This window comes from Mustela nigripes, chromosome 7 (assembly GCF_022355385.1).
Source record: "Mustela nigripes isolate SB6536 chromosome 7, MUSNIG.SB6536, whole genome shotgun sequence".
Classification (NCBI taxonomy): domain Eukaryota; kingdom Metazoa; phylum Chordata; class Mammalia; order Carnivora; family Mustelidae; genus Mustela; species Mustela nigripes.
In genome coordinates this window covers 54,373,223-54,392,715 of record NC_081563.1, presented here as the reverse complement: position 1 = coordinate 54,392,715, position 19,493 = coordinate 54,373,223, and the positions used below count along the sequence as shown (strand labels likewise).

Below are 19,493 nucleotides of genomic sequence, written 5' to 3'. Positions count from 1 at the left end.
AATATTTGGGGCTGAAAGAAGGAAAGTTTCACAGCTTGTCATGACCCTTCCATCCCCAGAACTAAGAAGTAGAGTTTACACATGAGAACTAGGAGGGGTCGCCTGGGGGCTCTTAAGAGGGCCGAGACTTAGGTCTACGTAAACCTTGTAGGTACTCATCCAGACCTACATTGGTCATACGTGTGGTTCTAGATCCCCCAAATTGTCTCACTGGAATGAAGAGAAACAAAGGAGTTTTTATTTGGTAGATTCTAGAGCACCTAGATCAGATTCTCATTAAACATATACATGTACATTTAAAAATCTCTTTGTTGAGCTTCTGCCATCCACAAAATTAATGGGCTTCTGATAGCTGTAGTTCTCTGAGACACATACAGACGTGCCACATTTTAAGGTCCGTGCTACCACGGAAGGATTGGCAGAGCCATCCGTGGTGCCTGGGCTAATCTCTGGGGGATCAGGGGTTGAACTCAGAAGTCACCTGGCTCCTGATTTGCCCTTGTCCTTGACTTAAAAAATAATAATTTAAAGATGTTTCATTGGGTTGAAGGAAGAGCAAAATCAGGAAAAATCATGCTGGAAATTTAGACTATAACTGTGACAACTGATTTGACCCTGTTACAATGGGGGCACAGATATTAAACCAAAAATTTCCTGAAATAATTGCATAATTTCCATTGTGTTAAGTGCTAAAATTGAAAACTGGATGGTACTCTGAGAACATAGAGCAGGAGCCTCCCCCCTTTTTAAAAAGATTTATTTATTAGAGAGAAAGTGGGGGAGAAGGGCAGAAAGAGAGAGTCTTTTTAAAAAATTTTTTTATTATGTTAGTCACCATACAGTACATCATTAGTTTTTGATGTAATGTTCTATGATTCACTACTTGCATATGACACCCAGTGCTCCATGCAATACGTGCCCTCCTTAATACCCATCACTGGGTTAACCCATCCCCCCATCCTGCCCCTCCCCTCCGAAACCCTCAGTTTTTTTCCGGAGTCCACAGTCTCTCATGGATCATCACTCCCTCTAATTTCCCCCACTACAGTTTTCCCTTCCTTCTCTTAATGTCCTCTATATTATTCCTTATGTTGCACATATGAGTGAAACATATGAAAATTATCTTTCTCTGCTTGACTTATTTCACTCAGCCTAATCCCCTCCAGTTCCATACATGTTGACACAAATGCTGGATATTCATCCTTTCTGATGGCTGAGAAATATTCCATTGTCTAAATGGACCACATCTTCTTTATTGATTTGTCTGTTGAAGGGCATCTCAGCTTAAATGGACTTGTAGTTGGCCCAACCCAGGACTCACTTTCACAACCCTGAAACCAAGAGTGGGATGCTTAATGGACTGCATCACCCAGGTGCCCCAGAATAGGAGCCTTTGGCATATTCTGGTGGATTTACAGAGACCCTCCAAAGAGAAACGACATTTACACTCAGACACACTAAGGAGGCACGAGGGGTTAGTCAGGACAAACAGAATTATCTTCCCCCAGTAAAATGAATCAGGAAGCTTCCTCTGGTTTTAAATATTCCCAGATGATTTATATAGATAATTGTGCTCTTTGGTTATAACTTTGAAGCATCTATACTATATCAATGGTTATAACCCTTTCTTTTTTCTAATGTTAGATATTTTTGCTATCATAGTTTCTTCTGATTGAACTATCTAGTAGTTTGTGGTTTTTGTTATTGTCATTTATCTTCGAAAGATTCTGTTTTTTTAATGTATCATTGATGCTGTCTTTCTTATTTCAAATTGTTGTTGGCAACATTCATTGCTTGGGTGTAATTTGTGTGTTGGGGACTGTGCCAGGTAGTGGACAGAATGTCAGAGAATGGAACCGTGGAGGCAGGAGGCCAGAGAGGAAGCTGGGGCAAGATCCTGGCAGGAGGCCATTACCTTCTGAAATAGAGCAGTGAAGGGTGGGGGGCAGGACTTAGAGCAACTCAAATGACATTCGGGTAGGATTGAGGGGCTTGGGAAGCTAACTGGATGTGGAGTGAGGGAGAGGCCCTGGATCTTACTAAGACCATAGAGATGGTTGTGGTGCTGGGGCATGAGGAGGACCCACTCTTGGACTTTCGGATAATGTGTGTCAGCAGGTTGTCTTTCTGCTGTTTTCTTGGGAACTTCTCATGTATTTTGACAAGAGGGCTTTGCCCAGGAATATTTTTAGGCAGTGAGTCAGCAGGGAAGGCTTTTCCAGAATCCCCACCTTAAGTGAATGGTTCCCACCCTCAATTTCCTGAGGCAACAGTGGACCACAGTCTGGGCTCTATGCCAGTTTACAGTCTCATTTTGAGGCTGCAAAAGGGGGGCCTTTTCAGGAGACAGCTCTGAACACTGGCTATTAAAACAAACAAAAAATACTTACTCGGGAGGTCAAGACAGAATGTCAAGTCCTGACATTCTCATTTCTGCCCCCTCCAATGCCTCCCTTCTCCTCCTTCTGCCCACACTGACCCATTCTGCCCCTTCTCCAGGAAGCTCTTCTCCCAGCCAATTCTATATTCCCCATCCCTAAAACTAAGGAGACACTCACATGGTGTGAACCTCTTACCACATTGTAGCTTTTCAAAATACTACCTGGACAGTTGCTTAAGAATACTGATTTTTTTTATATGAAGCAAATAATTTCTTCACTAATGAACTTCAAGCATATGGTAGACTCAGACTTATTTTCTCTTACGGAACTGCAGAATAAATGCAGAAGGTCAGTGGACTTCGATGAAGGGCCACATATGAAATATCGAGACTTTGTAGGCCAGTTGGTTTCTGCTGCAGCTTCTCAGCTCAGCTCTTAGCAGAATCTTTGTACAAAATGAGCCAAAGACAATGCAAAAATGAATGAACATGACTGTATTCCTGTAACATTGTAGGGAGGCTGAAATTCAAATTTCATATTTTCACAGGCCATGGAATAAGCTTTCTTTGAGTTTTGTTCCCAACCATTTAGAAACATAAAATCCATTCTTAGCTCAAAGGCTGTACAAATACAGGCAGTGGGCCAGATTTGACTCCTGGGCCAAGGGTTACCCACTCCTGCTGTAAGCTGGAGAAGCTGTACTGGAAAAACCCGAGCCTCCCTCGTTAACAGGTAGCCATCAGAATACCATCTATGTGTCTGCAGCAGGACCTCTGCTCCCCACCCTCCCTTCCCCATGTTCTCCCTTCCCCCTGCTATAACTTCTTGTCACTCTTCAGATTGTCCCCATGGCTCCCCAACTCTCCACTGGGTGTCCCTGTTTTTCATACTTTCATACAGTCCTAGGTGCTGGGTTTCCTGGTCATGGTACTAACCTCACAATATTGTAATGACTTGGTAATGTGTGAGTCTGCACAGCTCTATGGTTCAATGAGGCTGGGTGTCCTGTGTGTCCCTCAGGGTCCCCGCTGAAATTGCAGTGCTTGACATAGTATCTTGCACCTAGTAGGTTCTGTCAATGCTTACTGACTGAAAGCGTGACTGTGCAAATATGTAAATGAATCCCAGAAACGTTTTAAGCTCTCTGAGGCTTAAACGAGATCATGGACCACAGATATAAATGAGTTATTGCATGAAAAATTAGAGACTAAGTAGAGAATGCAAAATTGTGAGGCACTAAGGAACTTGGAGAACAAAGAAAGAGATGAAGACAAAAATAATTTAATAGGATCAATGAAAAGATAGACCTTGAACTTACCTTTGAGGTAGTTGGGTAGAAGAGATAAAGGAAGAAGTATTGGGGGTCATTATTCCAGAAGATTAGTAAAGATGTTGTGTTCAGATACATCTGTATCAGACTCTACTCCTTGGCAAAACTCCCTTTTGGAACCTGAGGTTCTATTCAGTGGATCACTAAGGGGAGGTGAGGAATGTTCCGGAGTTTCACTTTCAAAGAACATTGCATATTTTTTTGCAGAGAGACAGACGTGCACACAGTGGCCTCCCTGTTGAAGCTCTACCTCCGTGACCTCCCAGAGCCCGTGGTTCCCTGGAATCAATATGAGGGGTTCCTGCTCTGTGGGCAGCTCATGAATGCAGATGAGGCAAAGGTCTGTATCTCATTGAAGTTAGTTGTCCTGCTTTGGAAGAAGGTGTCGTTTATTGAACTATTCTGGTGGGCAAGCAACGGTGGGTCAGGGAACCCATAACTTTGAGTGAGATACTTTTTCAAACTGGAACTTTGTCAGCACAAAAGGCAATTTAAACCAATCATCGTGACAGCCTTGCTGAGATGTAACAATCCAATGCAGAATTGAATATCACTGAATACACCCAAGTCACTGTAAAATTAATAAGAGACAGAGGAAGCTTCTGAGAAGGGTTTCAAGCAATATGGCCTTGCTGAGACCCCGTGGGACGCAAGGACAGAGCTGACACACTGGAAGTCAGGGGAGAGGTGAGAATGTTCTAGTTCCATGGTGAATGAGTGTCAGGCATAGACATACCAGGGATGCATTTGACAGAGAAAGGAAGGACAAGGAGCTTTTCTTTGTTCTTTTCCATTGCAGCTGCTTACAGGGCTGTGGTCAGTGTCTGTGGATGCCTTCTTGTTAGAAGGCATCGTGTTTGCCTGCAGGATTTGTGATCTTATGTAAATCATTTCCAGAAAGGTCTTATAGTCAATAGTCACTACCCTGGACTCATGTTAATTAAACACACCAACCAACAAAAGAAACCAGGAAAACCCATCTAACAATAAAAAGATCTTCATGGTTTTTAACCAGGATTTGCAAAATCAAATGCCTAAGAAATACTTTTATTAATACTGCTAATAATTAGGGTCTAAGTCCCTGCTTGGGGGCGTGGGTAGTTCTTAGCACTACTGTGTTAAAGCTCTCTTTGGCAAAATGGTGCGCAGAAAAGCCTACAGTGAAGACCTGGATTTAACTTTGATTTTGTCTTTAGGCAAATTAAGCATTTTCTACTAGAGTTCATTTACAGCAAAACATTCTATAATGGCAGAACTGGTATATAGTTGCATTGATCAATATGATAACCTCTAACCACACGTGGTTATTGGGCACTTGAAATGTGGCTAGTTCAGCTACAGAACCAAATTCCTAATTTTATTTTGTTTTCTTATTTAAATAGTCACCTATGTCAAGTAGCTGTTGTACTGGACAGCACAAACTGAGACAAATTTCATAATAACATCTGCTATACTTAGGATTGTTTTGAGGACAAGAGATATGAGGTAGGTGAATGATATTTTTAAATGATTGTTTTAAGGAGAGGTTTATTCTCTATTTTAGAATTTATTAAATAGTATACCCCAAGAAAACTATATATATATATACACACACACATATATATAATGGTATATATCATTATATATTATATCATTTTATTATATATAATATATTATATAAGGTATCATATGATAATATATTATATCATTATCATCATATCATTATATCACATATATCATGATATATATTTTATATGTATACACACATACACACACACCCGGTTGTCATTTTTAAACCACAGAACAATGGTACCCTAGACCGGGTAGAAAGAGTAAACTATGAGAACTTCTCTCCTAACTCAGGGCAAAGAGCTTCACCATTTAAGAGGATCCTGGCACAAGAAAAAAGGTGATTTTGTATTTCAACATAAGGAAATGAAAGAGATGATACAGGTGAAGCAAATACGCTGGAGCTGTTGTAGCTATTTTCCGACCCAAAAGTGAGGTTGCGTGATCTCATACAGATCTTCCTCAGCAACAAAACGCAAATAAAGCCAATCGTGGTGTCAACCTTCCTGGGATGTAACAATCCAATGCACAATGGGACTATAATCAAATACCTCAAACCACTTTAAATTGAGTAGCTGAGTGCATGATTTGGGGCAGGATTTATGACTTTTTTTTGTGGGGGGTGAAACGAGGACATGACAAATCTTAATTAATATAGGCACATCAGCTCCTCTTTGTGGCGATGCAACATGGGGGCTTAAGTGGGGAGAAGAATAAATGCAACAACGCTTTTTGGAATGAGGTTTAAAAGTTGGCTAGAAAGGCCAGGCAACCTCTCAGCCCCTGGCTGCAGGGAAAACAAAGGAGGTACACAGATGCAGATCTGACAGTAAGACTCCCCCCCCCCACCACGCCCACCGAACTTCCCCACTTAGGACCTGCTTCTCCCAACTTTCCTCCATCTCAACATCTCTAAGTTTCTAATCTGGGGTAATGTTCATCTGGATAGGGCAGAGGACATCAGCCTTGTGAAGAATTGGCTTGTTAAACTGAAGAGGATGGAATCCCAGTATGAAGCAAGCATCCTGGATACAGAGAGTCTGCACCAAGTCACTGCGCGCAGGCTGACAGGGCTTAGGGTGCAAAGGAGAGTTGCTCAGGGTTGAGGGAGCCTGTGTGTCCCATGTTAACTGACGCACTTTTATAATCATGACGTGTGTCTCATGTTAACTGACGCGCTTTTATAATCACGACGTTATCGGCAATGACTACAGACACTACAGGCAGCTGCGGATGAAAAGAACTAAGAAAATCTCTCTCTCCTTCCCCTCCCTGGCACATGCATTCCTTGTATGATGGTCTCATGGAGCTAGAACATTCTGACCTTTACCTGTCCCCCAGCCCCCAGATTAGTCAGCCTATCCTGTGTCCCAGCAGGTCTCAGCAAGGCCATATTGCTTAAAACCCTTCTTAGAAACTTCCTTATTCTCTCACTACTGATTTTTTTTTTTCACTTCTCTTCTCTTGGGGTATTTGGTTTTAAATACCAAATAGCTTGGGGTATTTGGTTATGATCCAGTTCTTTACTGGAGTGTTAGATCTCAAGCATTCACTAAGCAAACAATTATTAAGAGTATGAGTTGTTGGGCGCCTGGGTGGCTCAGTGGGTTAAGCCGATGCCTTCGGCTCAGGTCATGATCTCAGGGTCCTGGGATCGAGTCCCGCATCGGGCTCTCTGCTCAGCGGGGAGCCTGCTTCCTCCTCTCTCTCTGCCTGCCTCTCTGCCTACTTGTGATCTCTCTCTGTCGAATAAATAAAAATAAAATCTTTAAAAAAAAAAAAAGAGTATGAGTTGTCAAATCATGCTTGCCTTAGAGTAGCTCTGAGTTGGGGAAGAGGATATGACAAATTTTTAAAAATGGGCTGTAAAAATATCCGTAGCCTCTCCATACTATTTTTTTTTTGCAGCTTCCTGTGAATTTATAATTATTTCAAAGTGAAAACTTCTTAAAAAAAAAAAAAAAACAACACACAAAAACTATGGAACAGGAGTGACTGCCCATGCTGCTTCTGTACCGATACATCAGTTATGTTCCCCATCTTCTAGAGTCTCATTGCTGGAAAGGGAGCAGGCTGGTTTACAGTGTAAAATCTCTTCCCAGGCTCAGCAGGAGTTGGTGAAGCAGCTGTCCATCCTTCCTCGAGACAACTATAGCCTCCTGAGCTACATATGCAGGTAAAAGTCCCCTGGCATCACTTTCTAGGTGTATCAGAAAAAAAAAAAAAAAAAAAAAAAGGCCCAGTTAGAGGAGGAAAGGGGGTCTCTTTGAACTCACAGCTTCTGGTCCAGACCTTGGGAAGGTCAGCCATATTCATGCAGCACTGAAGTAGTTCCCTTTATCCACAAGATAATTTCAAGGATCCATTCCAAGTCTGATTGGCAAGCAAAGTGAACATGCTTCCTCCTTTAGGCCTGCCCCAGGGCTGCCTGGAGTCCTGGGACATGCAGGAACACCCAAAATCCTTATAATGTTTCTAGCAGTATCTCCCATCTTCCCGACTCTGGGACCATAATTTAGTGTCCTGGAGACATTCATGGCAACACGTAACATGTTGTAGTATCCAGGTTATAAAAGTGATACATGCTTGATTTGGAAACCAGAAAAATACAACATACTATAAATAAGAAATAAAAATAATACACAGTGTCCTCACTCAGCAAAAGTCACTATTACTGCTTGGGCATATTTCCTTCTGGATATTTTTCTTTCTATGAAAGATCTTTACATATATCAATATAAATTATTGGGGAACAATTTTTTGTATGTATTTGTATCCTACTGGTTTTGGTTTAATATTATATTTTGAGCATTTCCCTATGTCATAAAATAGAATTATAAATGACTATGGTATTCCATAATGTTTCCTCGTTTGAAAACACCACCATTTATTTGGTAGTTTCTATGTATTTGGAATTTTAAGTTGTTTCAGCCTATCCATTTAAAAATAGTTTTGGAGAAGGTATTTAGAAATTCCTTTGCCAATATTGTCAGGTTTTTTTTTTGGTGGTTGTTGCTTTTTTTTTTAATAAGGAAGGTGAGAGCTTCATGCCTTCATTAGGTGGAATTATAGTAAAAATTCTTTCTAGCTGTTGATTACCCACTGAGAATTGAGATGCTTGGCACTGTAATCATAGTCCCATTCCTGAGACTAGAAAGAAGGAGATGGGATCCATCTCTGAGATCTCTGTGGTATCTGGAAGTGCTTCCTTCTGGCAGCTTTCTATTTCCTACTACGGGACTTCCTGGCTGCCCACAGGTTCCTACATGAAATCCAGCTCAACTGTGGTGTTAACAAGATGAGTGTCGATAACCTGGCTACCGTGATTGGTGTGAATCTCATCAGGTCGAAGGTCGAAGACCCTGCTGTGATCATGAGAGGTATAGCTGGTCCCGTGGGGAAGGCAGGTGCAGAGGAAGTGACAACAATTATCTAGTTATCAAAGGGCACTGCAATTTTCCAAGCATTTTCAGTTGATTCCCTTGTCCCTACTGTGAAATAGCCCCGTGAAAGGAGCAGGGCAGAAGTTATGTCCATTTTCCAGATCTCAGCTGAGCAGAATGGTGAAAAATTGAGCCAGTGGTCACACAGTACAAAAGGCTAGCACAAAAACAGTATTTTTTAGTCGTGTAGAACTTTTAAATAACCTTAGCCAGAGAAAGCAAGTTTGCCAGTGAATAGAGAAAGCAAGCTTGATTGTATAAGATAACTCACAAAAGATTACTTGTGAAGTTGTGTTGAAAAAGCTTCTGTGGCTGTGTCTTGATTTGGTGAACAGAAGTGCTGGCATAGAGTACTGATGTCTGCCATGCATTTGGGAAGGCAGTACACCTGGCACGTATTTACTGTGTGTGCAATAAGAAATGAGATGACATGTTGAGGACCACATCAGGGGAGAAAGATGTCTTCATTTTCTCTACTGTATTGCTTAGTTTCTGATCAAAGACTGACCTTTTGGGCCCTGTGGTTTTAGAGCCAAATTTAGAGACATCCCTTGGGTGGAGACTGTGAGGACTGCCCACCTCTTGCCATGGTCCAGGTCTACAAATCTCTTTCTTCTTTCAGGGACTCCTCAGATCCAAAGAGTGATGACCATGATGATCAGAGACCACGAAGTCCTCTTCCCCAAGTCCAAGGATGCACCCCTGTCACCCCCTGCTCAGAAAAATGACCCTAAGAAACCTCCAGTAGCTCGAAGCTCTGTGGGTTGGGATGCCACTGAAGACCCTCCAATTTCTAGGACAGAGAGCTTCAGTAATGTGGTAAGGTGCAGAGAAATTTCTTCCTTCCCTCTAACTCTTCCTTTAGTCCAAGTCATTCCATGTAAGTGCTAGTCTGGGGTGGAGGTTTGAGCAGTTTTAGAGGATGCCATGACAATGGACACAGAGCCATTTGAATGCATCTTGAAAGCTGACCTCTTTCAAAATCTAGTCTCTGTTGGCATCCTAGAGGTGGGGTTAGTGATACGTGTGCCAGTTTCCCAGTGACTAAGCAGTGAGAATACTCACTAAAGCCCACTCTAAAAGGGAAGCCTTTCCAAACACAGTCCAGGAAAGTTCAATAGGGGAAATTATATGTCACATTGTAAGGGTTTTAGCAAGAGTTATTGAAAATTCCAGGTCAAAGTCCAGAGAGAACTGGTTTCCCGCTAATCCATGAAACGTGATTTCTGTGATGTGTTCATGTAATATTTCTCATTCCCTGATAAGCTGTCTCAGCAATGTCACTCCCCTCATTTGTACTAAAAGGTCGTGGCTCACATTCCCAATGTCAAAAAACTCTGCAACCTCTGAAATGTAGAGTAGTTGAGGCCAATAATTTACAAAGTTCAAATATTTTTATGTATTTTTAGAGACAAATACTTAAAAAAAAAACAGCCATGAACTTTTTGTAGCAGCTTGATTCTTTTTATGTGACCAAGAGATAAATTTAAAGTTTCTGGTTGACCTGGTAATGAAGTTGTCTATAGTACTGTTAATCCTGAGGATAATTAAAAAAGTATGAAAAAAGGATAGGTAGTGGTAGTAGTTATGATTTTTCTTAGGTGATGTCTGTACATGATGCATTTTACCAACACCCTCAAATTAATATTTAGAAATGCTCATACTTCATACAATGAAATCCAATTAGCGGTCCTTGGGAGTAGACATTGTTATGCTTATTTGATAGGTTTCTGTTTATTGTAACAGTATGGGCAGCTATGGGCAGACACTGTGATGGGAAACATAAGTAGGTCACCTCTGGGGTCCTCACCATAACTCTGTAGGGCAGAATTTGTCATCCACGTCTTGTTTTTCAGGACTGGAGGCTCAGGGAGGTTGACCAGTGGGCGGAAAATGGCAGCACTAGGGTGTTACAGAGTGGGTTTTAGTTCTAGCGCTCACTTTGAGGCCCCAGGGCTTCTGTCTCCAGGTAGGGTCGAGGAAGCAGGTGATAGAGAGATTAGAAGGAGAGCTTAGGCCTTGATTTTCTGATTTTAGGGCTCATTGTTTATCTTCTTTTTTTCTTTTTAATTTATATATCTATGGTTCAAAAAAATTAAAATGAGAAAAACTATGTATTAAGAAATCTTGCTTCCTTTGCTATCTCCATCCATTCCATCCTTCCTCACCTTTATTTGCTTCGTATTTATCCTTCCAGTGTTTCTTTATGCAAACAGATATGAATGTAAATTATTTACATTTTTATGCAAATATATTCTCTTGCTCTCTCTTTCTCCACACACACACACACACACACACAAGCGTGCACACGCACACACACATACATCTACTCTTTATCTTTATCTTGCATTTTTCCACGTAAGAGTATATCCTGAAGATATTTTTATGTCAATACATGGATAGACCCCTCATCTGACCAGGTTGCAATTAATAACCTTGACCATGCTTCATCTTATACTTGAGTAGATGTAGTTCTGGGATAAATTCTCAGAATAAGGATTGCTGAGTCAGAGGTTAAGTAGATTTATGTGTAATTTTTATTAAAATTGTCAAATAGAGGTTGTGCCATTTTATATTTCTACCGTCAATGCACAAAAGAGCCTGTTTCCTTATAGTTTCACTAACAAAATGTATTTTCAGATTTGGGGAGGTGTATTATTGATAGATGAGAACTGATATTTCACTTTTTTTTTTTTTTTTGAGAGAGAGAGAGTGAATGCATAAGTATATATGTAAGAGGGTGTCGGGGGACAGAGGGAGGAGGAAATCTTCAGCTGGGCCTAGAGCTCAAGGTGGGGCTTGATCTCATGACCCTGAGATCATGACCTGAGCTGAAATCCAGAGTCCAAAACTGAGCCACCCAGGCACCCTGATATTTCAGTAATTTTAATTTTGATTTGGTTTTTTTTTTTTTTAAACAATGAGAGAAGTTGAACATCTTTTCTTATGTGTAAGGATTCGTTGCATTTTTCTTTCCGTCTGTGGATGGTCTGATCTTATCCTTTGTCCATCTTTATGTTGGTTGTTGGTCTTTTTCTTGTCAATTTTTATGAGCTTTTTATACGAGAGAGTAGCTCGTTGTCCATGATATGTATTATAAATGTTTTTGCTGGTGTGTCATTTCTTTTTTTATTTTATTTATGGTGATTTCTTTGTTTTATTTTTGTTCTTTTTAATTTGGGGAGTCATGGAAACTTACGTAGGTTAAATTTATCACAGTTGTATTTCATGGTTTTTGGATTTTGAGTTCTAGTTAGAAAAGCCTCCTCATCCTAAAGCTATGAAAAAATCCTACTTTAAGACTCTCTTACCACTAATAGACAATTGATTTTTAGAGCATGAGTTAGTTCCTTTCAGTGCAATATCCTTTCGGGAAAAAAAAAAAAAACCACCATGCAGATAATCAATAATGTGATGAATTAAGAGATGGTCTTCTCATTAAGAGTTTCACGGGTGTGCAGCCTGGAGATTCTTTCTTTCAGGTTGCTAATCCTTATCTTGGGAACCTGACACATGGTAAAAACCCATGTGACATCCATGGCCATTTCTTTCTAGACCAGCGACTCGGACACAACCAGCCCCACCGGACAACGGCCGAATGATGGGTTTCTGGAAGAGAGCAGTAAAGCCCCCAGGGAAAAGCTAGGTGATTGGAAGCTGCAGTCACGGAAAAGGACTCAGACACTCCCTAATCGGAAATGCTTCTTGACATCAGCGTTTCAAGGTGCCAACAGCAGCAAAGTGGAGATCTTTAAAAATGAGTTCTGGTCACCTTCCTCAGAGGTAAAGGCCGGGGAAGGGCACAGGAGAACGATGTCTCAAGGCGTGCCCCCCTGCCCAGACTCCCAGCGGACTTCCACCTACGATAATGTCCCTGCCCCGCCCTGTACCCCTGGGGATGAGGCAGCTGCTAGCTCTTACCAAGCTTGTGATTCCAAGAGAGAAACTCTTGCCAGCTCCACCTCTGAAACTGGGCCTGGAAAAAAGAACTCTGGGGAAGAGGAACTTGAATCCTTGCAGAGGGTGGTCCAGGAGCTGCAAAAGGAAATAGAAACACAGAAGCAAACGTATGAGGAACAGATTAAAAAGTAAGTCACCTGTGAGGGGCCTTGGGCAATCACTCAGCTTCCATTTTCAGAAGCAACAGAAATTGTTCTCCTCTGCTGAAGAAGTGATGTTAGAAATCTTGAGTTTAGAGAATGCAGTAATCTATAGCAGTTGGGTGTAATTGAGGAAAGAGGTAGAGGGAATGATGAGATGACTGCGGTAGTAAAAACTCTTTTAAGTTTTAGGTTAAATTCATGAAAAAGTGAAGTGTGTAGCTTATGCAGCTTAAACAGTTTCCAAATCATGATTCTTTAAGGGTCAACATGCTCTAAAAATTAAGAGGAACTTTAAATTTTTCCATAGAAATGGGAGTCATCCCTTCTGAAAATGTTTACTGAGCACCTACTGTGTGCCACACACCATCTCAGCTGTTGGGGAAGAGCACTGAACAAAACAGACAAAAGTCTCCGTGCTTATAGAGTTTTCCTTCTATCAGAAACAGAGAATATATATATAAGTAATTAAAATATATGCTATGTTAGATGCTGGAACATGCTATGGGGAAGATAAAGCAGGGCAGAAGTTTGGGAGGTCCAAAAAGGGGGTTCCTATGTTAAACAGGATAGTCAAGAAGGCTTCACTGAGAAGGTGGCACTAGGGCAAAGGCCTGAAGAGATGAGGGCATTTGTGGGGGAAGAACAAGCCAGGTAGGGAGAAGTAGAGATGCAGAGGGTGTGGAAGGGAGCAGGTCAGTCTGTTCGGGCATTGGAAGAGTGGCAATGGGCTGGAACAGTGGGGAATAGCTGATAGGAGAGAGGGCAGATGAGGGCAGAAGGCCTTGCCAGCCACCTTAAAGCCTGTGTGAGGCAGAGCTTCCAGCCAGATCTGCTTAACTAAACCTTCACCAAATCACTGGCTTCTCACTGAGCTCACCCCCCCCCCCAAGGTGAATGGAAGGCCAACACGGAGGCTATTGCCACAACTGTCATGCACATCCCTAAGGTGCTTGGACAAAATGTGGCCTCCGGGGTAGATAAACTATTTTCTTGAAATCTTTTTCACACCATTGACTTTTCATGAACGTAAGCTCAATCCAGCTTAGCCCATATGAACACAAATCATGACGTAGTAAAATGCGAACTAGTGGGGCTTTCAAATTATGGGTACTTTTTCAGTCCATTAAGGCTCAGACACATGAAAGGAAGACTTTGTGAGCCCTGATTCCTTGTTTCCTACATAGAGGGCTGCCCGTCTAAAAGCAAAATGGAGAACCTTTGTCTAAGGACGTGAAATCAGTAATTTGTAGGACGACAACCCTCAAGTGCCATCTTGTCTGTGGTGTAAGCGTCCCAGAGGAGTTTCCTACTGCGCTGTCACGTGATGTCACTGGCAGGGTAGGGCGAGCCCAGCTGCCATGGAGGGGCCTTTCCTCCTGCATGGAACCAAGTCCTCTGAATTCACCCATCAGAGGGGTCCCCCATCCTCAACAGAGAGAGGAGACTTAACAGTCTATAACGCCTGCTGTGAGCTTCGTGTTTCAGACACACCTTCTCATGTAATCCCCACAGCAATGCTGTGAGATAGATAATTATACAGAAGAAATGGGGGCTCGGGTAGTATAAAAAGATTCCTTGGGGGCACACGACTAATCATCAGTAGGGCTGGGATTTGAACCGGGTCAGTCAGGCTCCTGAGCCCACCCAGATTCCACCTCTCCACCAGCAGCAGTGGTCAAAATCTAGCAGCAGTTCTCTCAGTTGAGATTTCTCCCAAAGCAAGATGGAAGCAAGTGTAACCTTGGAGAAGAAAACTGGATTTGTAAGAGAGGGCCAGAAGGAACGAGACTAATTTAGCTGTAGGAAGAGATAGGCAGGGGAAGGCAAGGTTCCAAAGAAGGGCCATTACCTGGAGAATCAGCCGAAGCCCCTGAAGACAGGAGCCAGGCTGGGGTCAAATGGGAACTCAGGTTTCTACTAAAAAAAAAAAAAATAGGCCATTTGGGGTGGGGACTGGGTGCTGGACAAGGAGGTAACGCTTCACAGAGTGAAATTCTGAAGCAAATTTCCAATCAAACAATCTCCCCACAGTCCTGAAATTTCCTCTCTGAGCTTAAAAATGGCATTGTACTCATTCGTAGGAGTTAATTCAGCAAGGCTTGGAAGAGCAGGGAGCACCTGTGACTAGACTAAGGTTTGGGCTAATAACAGGGAAACTTCCAGGAATTCAGATACCCAACAGATTCTTCACCTGGAGCAGATTCAGAAATGAGGGTGGGGCTGCCATGGCCCCTGCTCCCAAAGGGAAGCTCCTGAAGTTCTCCAAATCTCCTCCCCGAGGAGGTCTTAAGAGGAGAAGGCAGCACTGCTACTCTCCCTGGGAGCAGGATGGGCAGGCAGTCATGTGTGCACAGGTGTTGGGAATCTGGAATATGGAGCTTCAACCTCCTATCAGCATTTCTGTTGCAGGACATGTGCAAGGCACTGTGGAGGTGGAAAAAAAATTTAGATATAGATATAGATATAGATATAGATATAGATGATATAGATAGTGGTTCCTTCTTTCAAATACTTAACTATCCAATAGAAGATACAAAACATAGAACAACATGAAAAACAACAACACAGAAGATGTTATAAGATCGTGTTAAATGACAAGGGGGAGCGCCTGGGTGGCTCAGTGGGTTAAAGCCTCTGCCTTTGGCTCAGATCGTGATCCCAGGGTCCTGGGATCGAGCCCCACATGGGGAATCTCTGCTCAGCAGGGAGCCTGCTTTCTCCTCTCTCTCTCTGCCTGCCTCTCAGCCTACTTGTGATCTCTGTCTGTCAAAAAAAAAAAAAAAAAATGTCAAGAGGGGGCTCAGACATGCCCTGGGTATTCAGGTTTACTGGGAAGTCCTCATGTGGGGGGTGGAAGTTGGATATAGGACTTGGGAGGTACAAAGGAAAATGGATAGTATGTGAGCAAGGGTGAAGGGAGAGTCTAGAGCTCATGCCCCGTTCTTTCATTCTGTTATTTCCTTCCTTGTAGCCTTGAGAAGGAAAATTATGATGTCTGGGCCAAGGTGGTGAGGCTCAATGAAGAACTGGAGAAGGAGAAGAAGAAATCTGCAGCCTTGGAAATCAGCCTCCGCAATGTGGAGCGCTCCCGGGAGGATGTTGAGAGGAGGAACAAGGCCCTGGAAGAAGAAGTCAAAGAATTTGTCAAATCGATGAAAGAGCCCAAAGCTGATGCTTGAGGGTTCCAACCATACCATGAAGGCAGCCTACAGAGGCTCACCCAACACACTCCCTTTCTCGGTGCTACCTGATGACTGAGAGGCAAAATTACTCCCTAGGAGGGAGAAGGCATTTGAGGAGAAATATCACTTTTCCTGGTGAAATAAACCAATGGAATTGGCAGGAAGATGAGGGTGAGCAGGGACGTGTGAGGACATCCATGACCTCTGTGGCTGTATTCAAAAGGATTGCATTATTCCACTGTAGTCTCAGGCCGAGTGAAATGAAACTTTCCATGCTGGGTGACTATGTCCAATGGAGACATTTGAAGCAGGCCACATCCCAGGACCTGGCAATAGACTGGCCCCAACCAAGGCTGGACTGAGGCATTAGTTCTTTTTTTTTCCCCCTCTGGGGAACAATTCATCTAATCAGATGGTCTCATGATGGCCTTGAGACACAGGGACAGAAAATGACATTTAGCTTTCTTGTACTCACCTGTGGTGAGCTGGTGAGCTGTGCTTTGGGGGCTTCACCTGCTGACCAAGGCCCCATTTTGTACCCCCTTCCATGATGCCCACTCTCTAGGGCTGGAAAGTCAAAATTATTATTAGACTAAGACAAAGTGAGCAATAAACTTTGTATTTATGAAGGCAAAATTGATGAGAAATCATATTCAAATAAAGAGAAAGAAAGAAAGAAGAGAGAGTGAAGGAGGAAAGAAAGAAAGGGCTGTTGGTAAACCTTACAGACACGTTTGAGAGCCTTAGTAAAAGGTGCCCCTTCCTTGAGGCAGATGCACTCCTCTCCCGGCACATGGCTGGGTGAGCAGGGCCTGGGCTGGATTCCGGTCCTGCCTTTCCATGGCCACAGTTGTATACTGTGGGCCTGTGAACAGAGGCCTTCTCCCCATGGTGGCACTTCCTTGGAGGCTGGTTTGGGGGTTTTAGATAGCAATAATCACGATAATATCCTGTTTCACTGAAATGCAAACGATTTCACTCCTGAAAGGGACCAGAGGCCCTAGAGAACAGCTGGGAGAGGGGCCTTTGAGCAGACAGCTGATTTCTCCTCCTACATTAAGGAGCCTAGCTGAGGGCCCTGGTGAGGCCCCACGCCTCACTAAGTAGGAAAGAGGGCTCTTTCATGGCACTTGTCATTGTTCTAATCAGGTGATCGCCAAGCTCTTTTGACCATGTACTCCATCGGAAGAAAATACTTGAGCAGACACCCTCTAATAGATTGCTTTACTTAGAAATCACATACAGGTACTACTACACGACTCTATCATACATATCCGAAAACACACACAGGACAGACTTTGAATAAGGATGAGACAGAAACACATATAAATAGATGTTCTCCAAGGTGCCTTGTGCTCTGGAGGCCACCAGTCCGATTTCCCAGCAGACGTTTCCCTGTGCTTGGTGTCCAGGTGTCAATCCCATTGTTGCCACACGTTTACCTGAACTCCTGAAGCCACCTGGCTTCCTCAGAGGTTTGAGATCAAAGGTTACTGCGATGAGAGTAACCCGGCGCACGTTTCCTCCCTTATTCCTTTTTATCCTTTTGTTTTCTCTTCTTCTCTTTGTTTCCTCTGCTCTCCTTATTTCTGTCCCTCTCCCTGTGGCCATGACACATGACCCACAGAGCAAAAGGTGCAGACAGGAGGGTCAGTGTGGTTTAGTCCTGCCACACCCACCACCAGCCGCCAGACTGCTGGAGGGCAGGGGCAAGACCCAGCACATTCTCTGGGAGATGAGTTTATAGAAGACTGGGGGGAAAAGGAAAGGGGGTGATTTGGCACCTCATTAAGTAAAGCAATAAAATATTTGATTTCCTGGGGCTTGTTTCCTAATTACAGAGAGGCAAACATGGAGACACTCGTTGAACACCTAATTTACACCGAGGAGAGTCTGTAGTTCTGCCGGGCGTGGGTTCCTCACACTGACCCTCTAGGGGCTGAAACCAAGCGGAGGACGGAAGTAACCTCAGAATTCTAAAGGGAACATTTGCTCGAAGGTGCAAAGAGGAGGACCTGAAGTCTGTGTTTGGAGGTCAGTGTGGCAGGACCTTGCTGGGGCTCGGAGCAGGCACTCAGGCTGAGCAGAAGGGCTGCATTCGAATTCCAAGCTCCTCCTGGCCAGATGACACCTCTTGTTCTATTCCTTCCACCAGGGCCATGAGAGAACACAGCAGCCACTGGAGTGGCTGTTCCTCCTCATGATCGAGGGGGCAACCGGCTGGCTGGAGGGGCCCTGCTTCCTCCTCTGCCGCTGTCCATAAAAGGGGAATACAAGAAGCAGGAGTTTCTCTATACCGTAGACCCTGTGAGGGCATAGAAGGGCTTGCAAAGATCTGGGGTCTGATGCCACTGGCCTCTGTGCCCCAAAGGCTCCGTGTGAGGCAGAGCATGGGAAAGCTCTCGGCTTGGTCTGGATTCCGAAGCCAGTCTTTGGAAAGCAGCTCACAGAGACAGACCTGCGTCATCTGTGTTCTGTTGGCTCCCACCTCCCCACATGGTGGAGGGGCTCGCCATCTCGGTGGTGTTTCTTTTCCATCACTCATCCCGTTCAGGAGGATGCCACCCACCTGATGCCTTCATCTCTGGGGGTTAGAATGTCTACACAGGAATTGGGGGTCGGGGCGCAAACCTTGAGACCACAGCAATTCCCTTCTGGTGAATCTGGGTCAGAGTCTGAGGCCTGGAGTGGAACCCTCCTCACGCAGAGCCTGGGCAAAGGATATAAGCACCAAACATTGTTGTTGTTGTTCTGTTCAATTCCTTAAGCCCTGCTCAACAGCCTAGTCATTCCATTTTAAAAAGCTCAAAGCTTGGAGACTCTGAGGGAGCTCCAGGCTGTGGAGATGGGCAGACGAGGAGCCCCAAGGAACTGCGGCTGTTGGCCGGGCTCCCAGGGCTCAAGACAGGGGATGTGCGCACACGGACGTCGTGTAAACTTCCACATTCCACCACTTCCTCTGCAGATACCGTCCGTGGTCAGGCCGCGGCTTGCCGGGGACCAGAGAGATCACTTAGAGGCCGCCCCTGCAATTCAAACACGCTGCCTTTACAAGAACTGCACCTGGGCTTTCCTCCCGCTGGACGAGGCCCCAAGGGTGGAGGTCTCCTCCAGCTACTGCTGGAGGAAGCCAGGCCGGCCTTTGGACGGCGGCAGAAGAACTGGAGTTGGAGGGCCGGTGGATCTGTAAGCTTTCCAGGGTGGCTTCAGACGAGGGGTGCGTGGAGAACGCCCACGCCTAGATGCATCTTGCCTTGGAGGCGCAGAAACTAACTTAGAAACCCCCCTGGGCTTATCTTATCTAATCTGTTCATTTAAGGGCTAGGGAAACTGCGGCCTGAAGGCAAGCTGAATTGCCGGTGCTCACATATCAGTGCAGAAGAGGATTAAAGTTAGGGGACTCAGGGATTCCTCTAGCCCACTATCTAGTGATTCTCCACTTCTGTCAGGGAGTTCTTCCCCCCCAGGCCATGACCACAAGGTGAAACCCACTGAATGTCACCTGC

General features: G+C 44.0%; 1 protein-coding gene across 2 annotated transcripts in view; it reads left to right on the top strand.

Moving 5' to 3' along the window:
- Positions 1 to 17,896, top strand: part of ARHGAP25 (Rho GTPase activating protein 25) — an 86,004-nt gene extending 68,108 nt beyond the window's left edge. The window contains exons 5-10 of one of the 2 annotated variants that reach the window (XM_059405949.1): positions 3,919 to 4,051; positions 7,362 to 7,435; positions 8,518 to 8,639; positions 9,325 to 9,521; positions 12,258 to 12,790; positions 15,777 to 17,896. In XM_059405949.1, the coding sequence (XP_059261932.1) occupies positions 3,919 to 4,051; positions 7,362 to 7,435; positions 8,518 to 8,639; positions 9,325 to 9,521; positions 12,258 to 12,790; positions 15,777 to 15,984 (1,267 nt within the window). In that variant the 3' untranslated portion in view covers positions 15,985 to 17,896. The remainder of the gene's footprint in view (positions 1 to 3,918; positions 4,052 to 7,361; positions 7,436 to 8,517; positions 8,640 to 9,324; positions 9,522 to 12,257; positions 12,791 to 15,776) is intronic. The other variant, XM_059405948.1, reaches the window with a different exon arrangement.
- Positions 17,897 to 19,493: the final 1,597 nt, after the last annotated feature.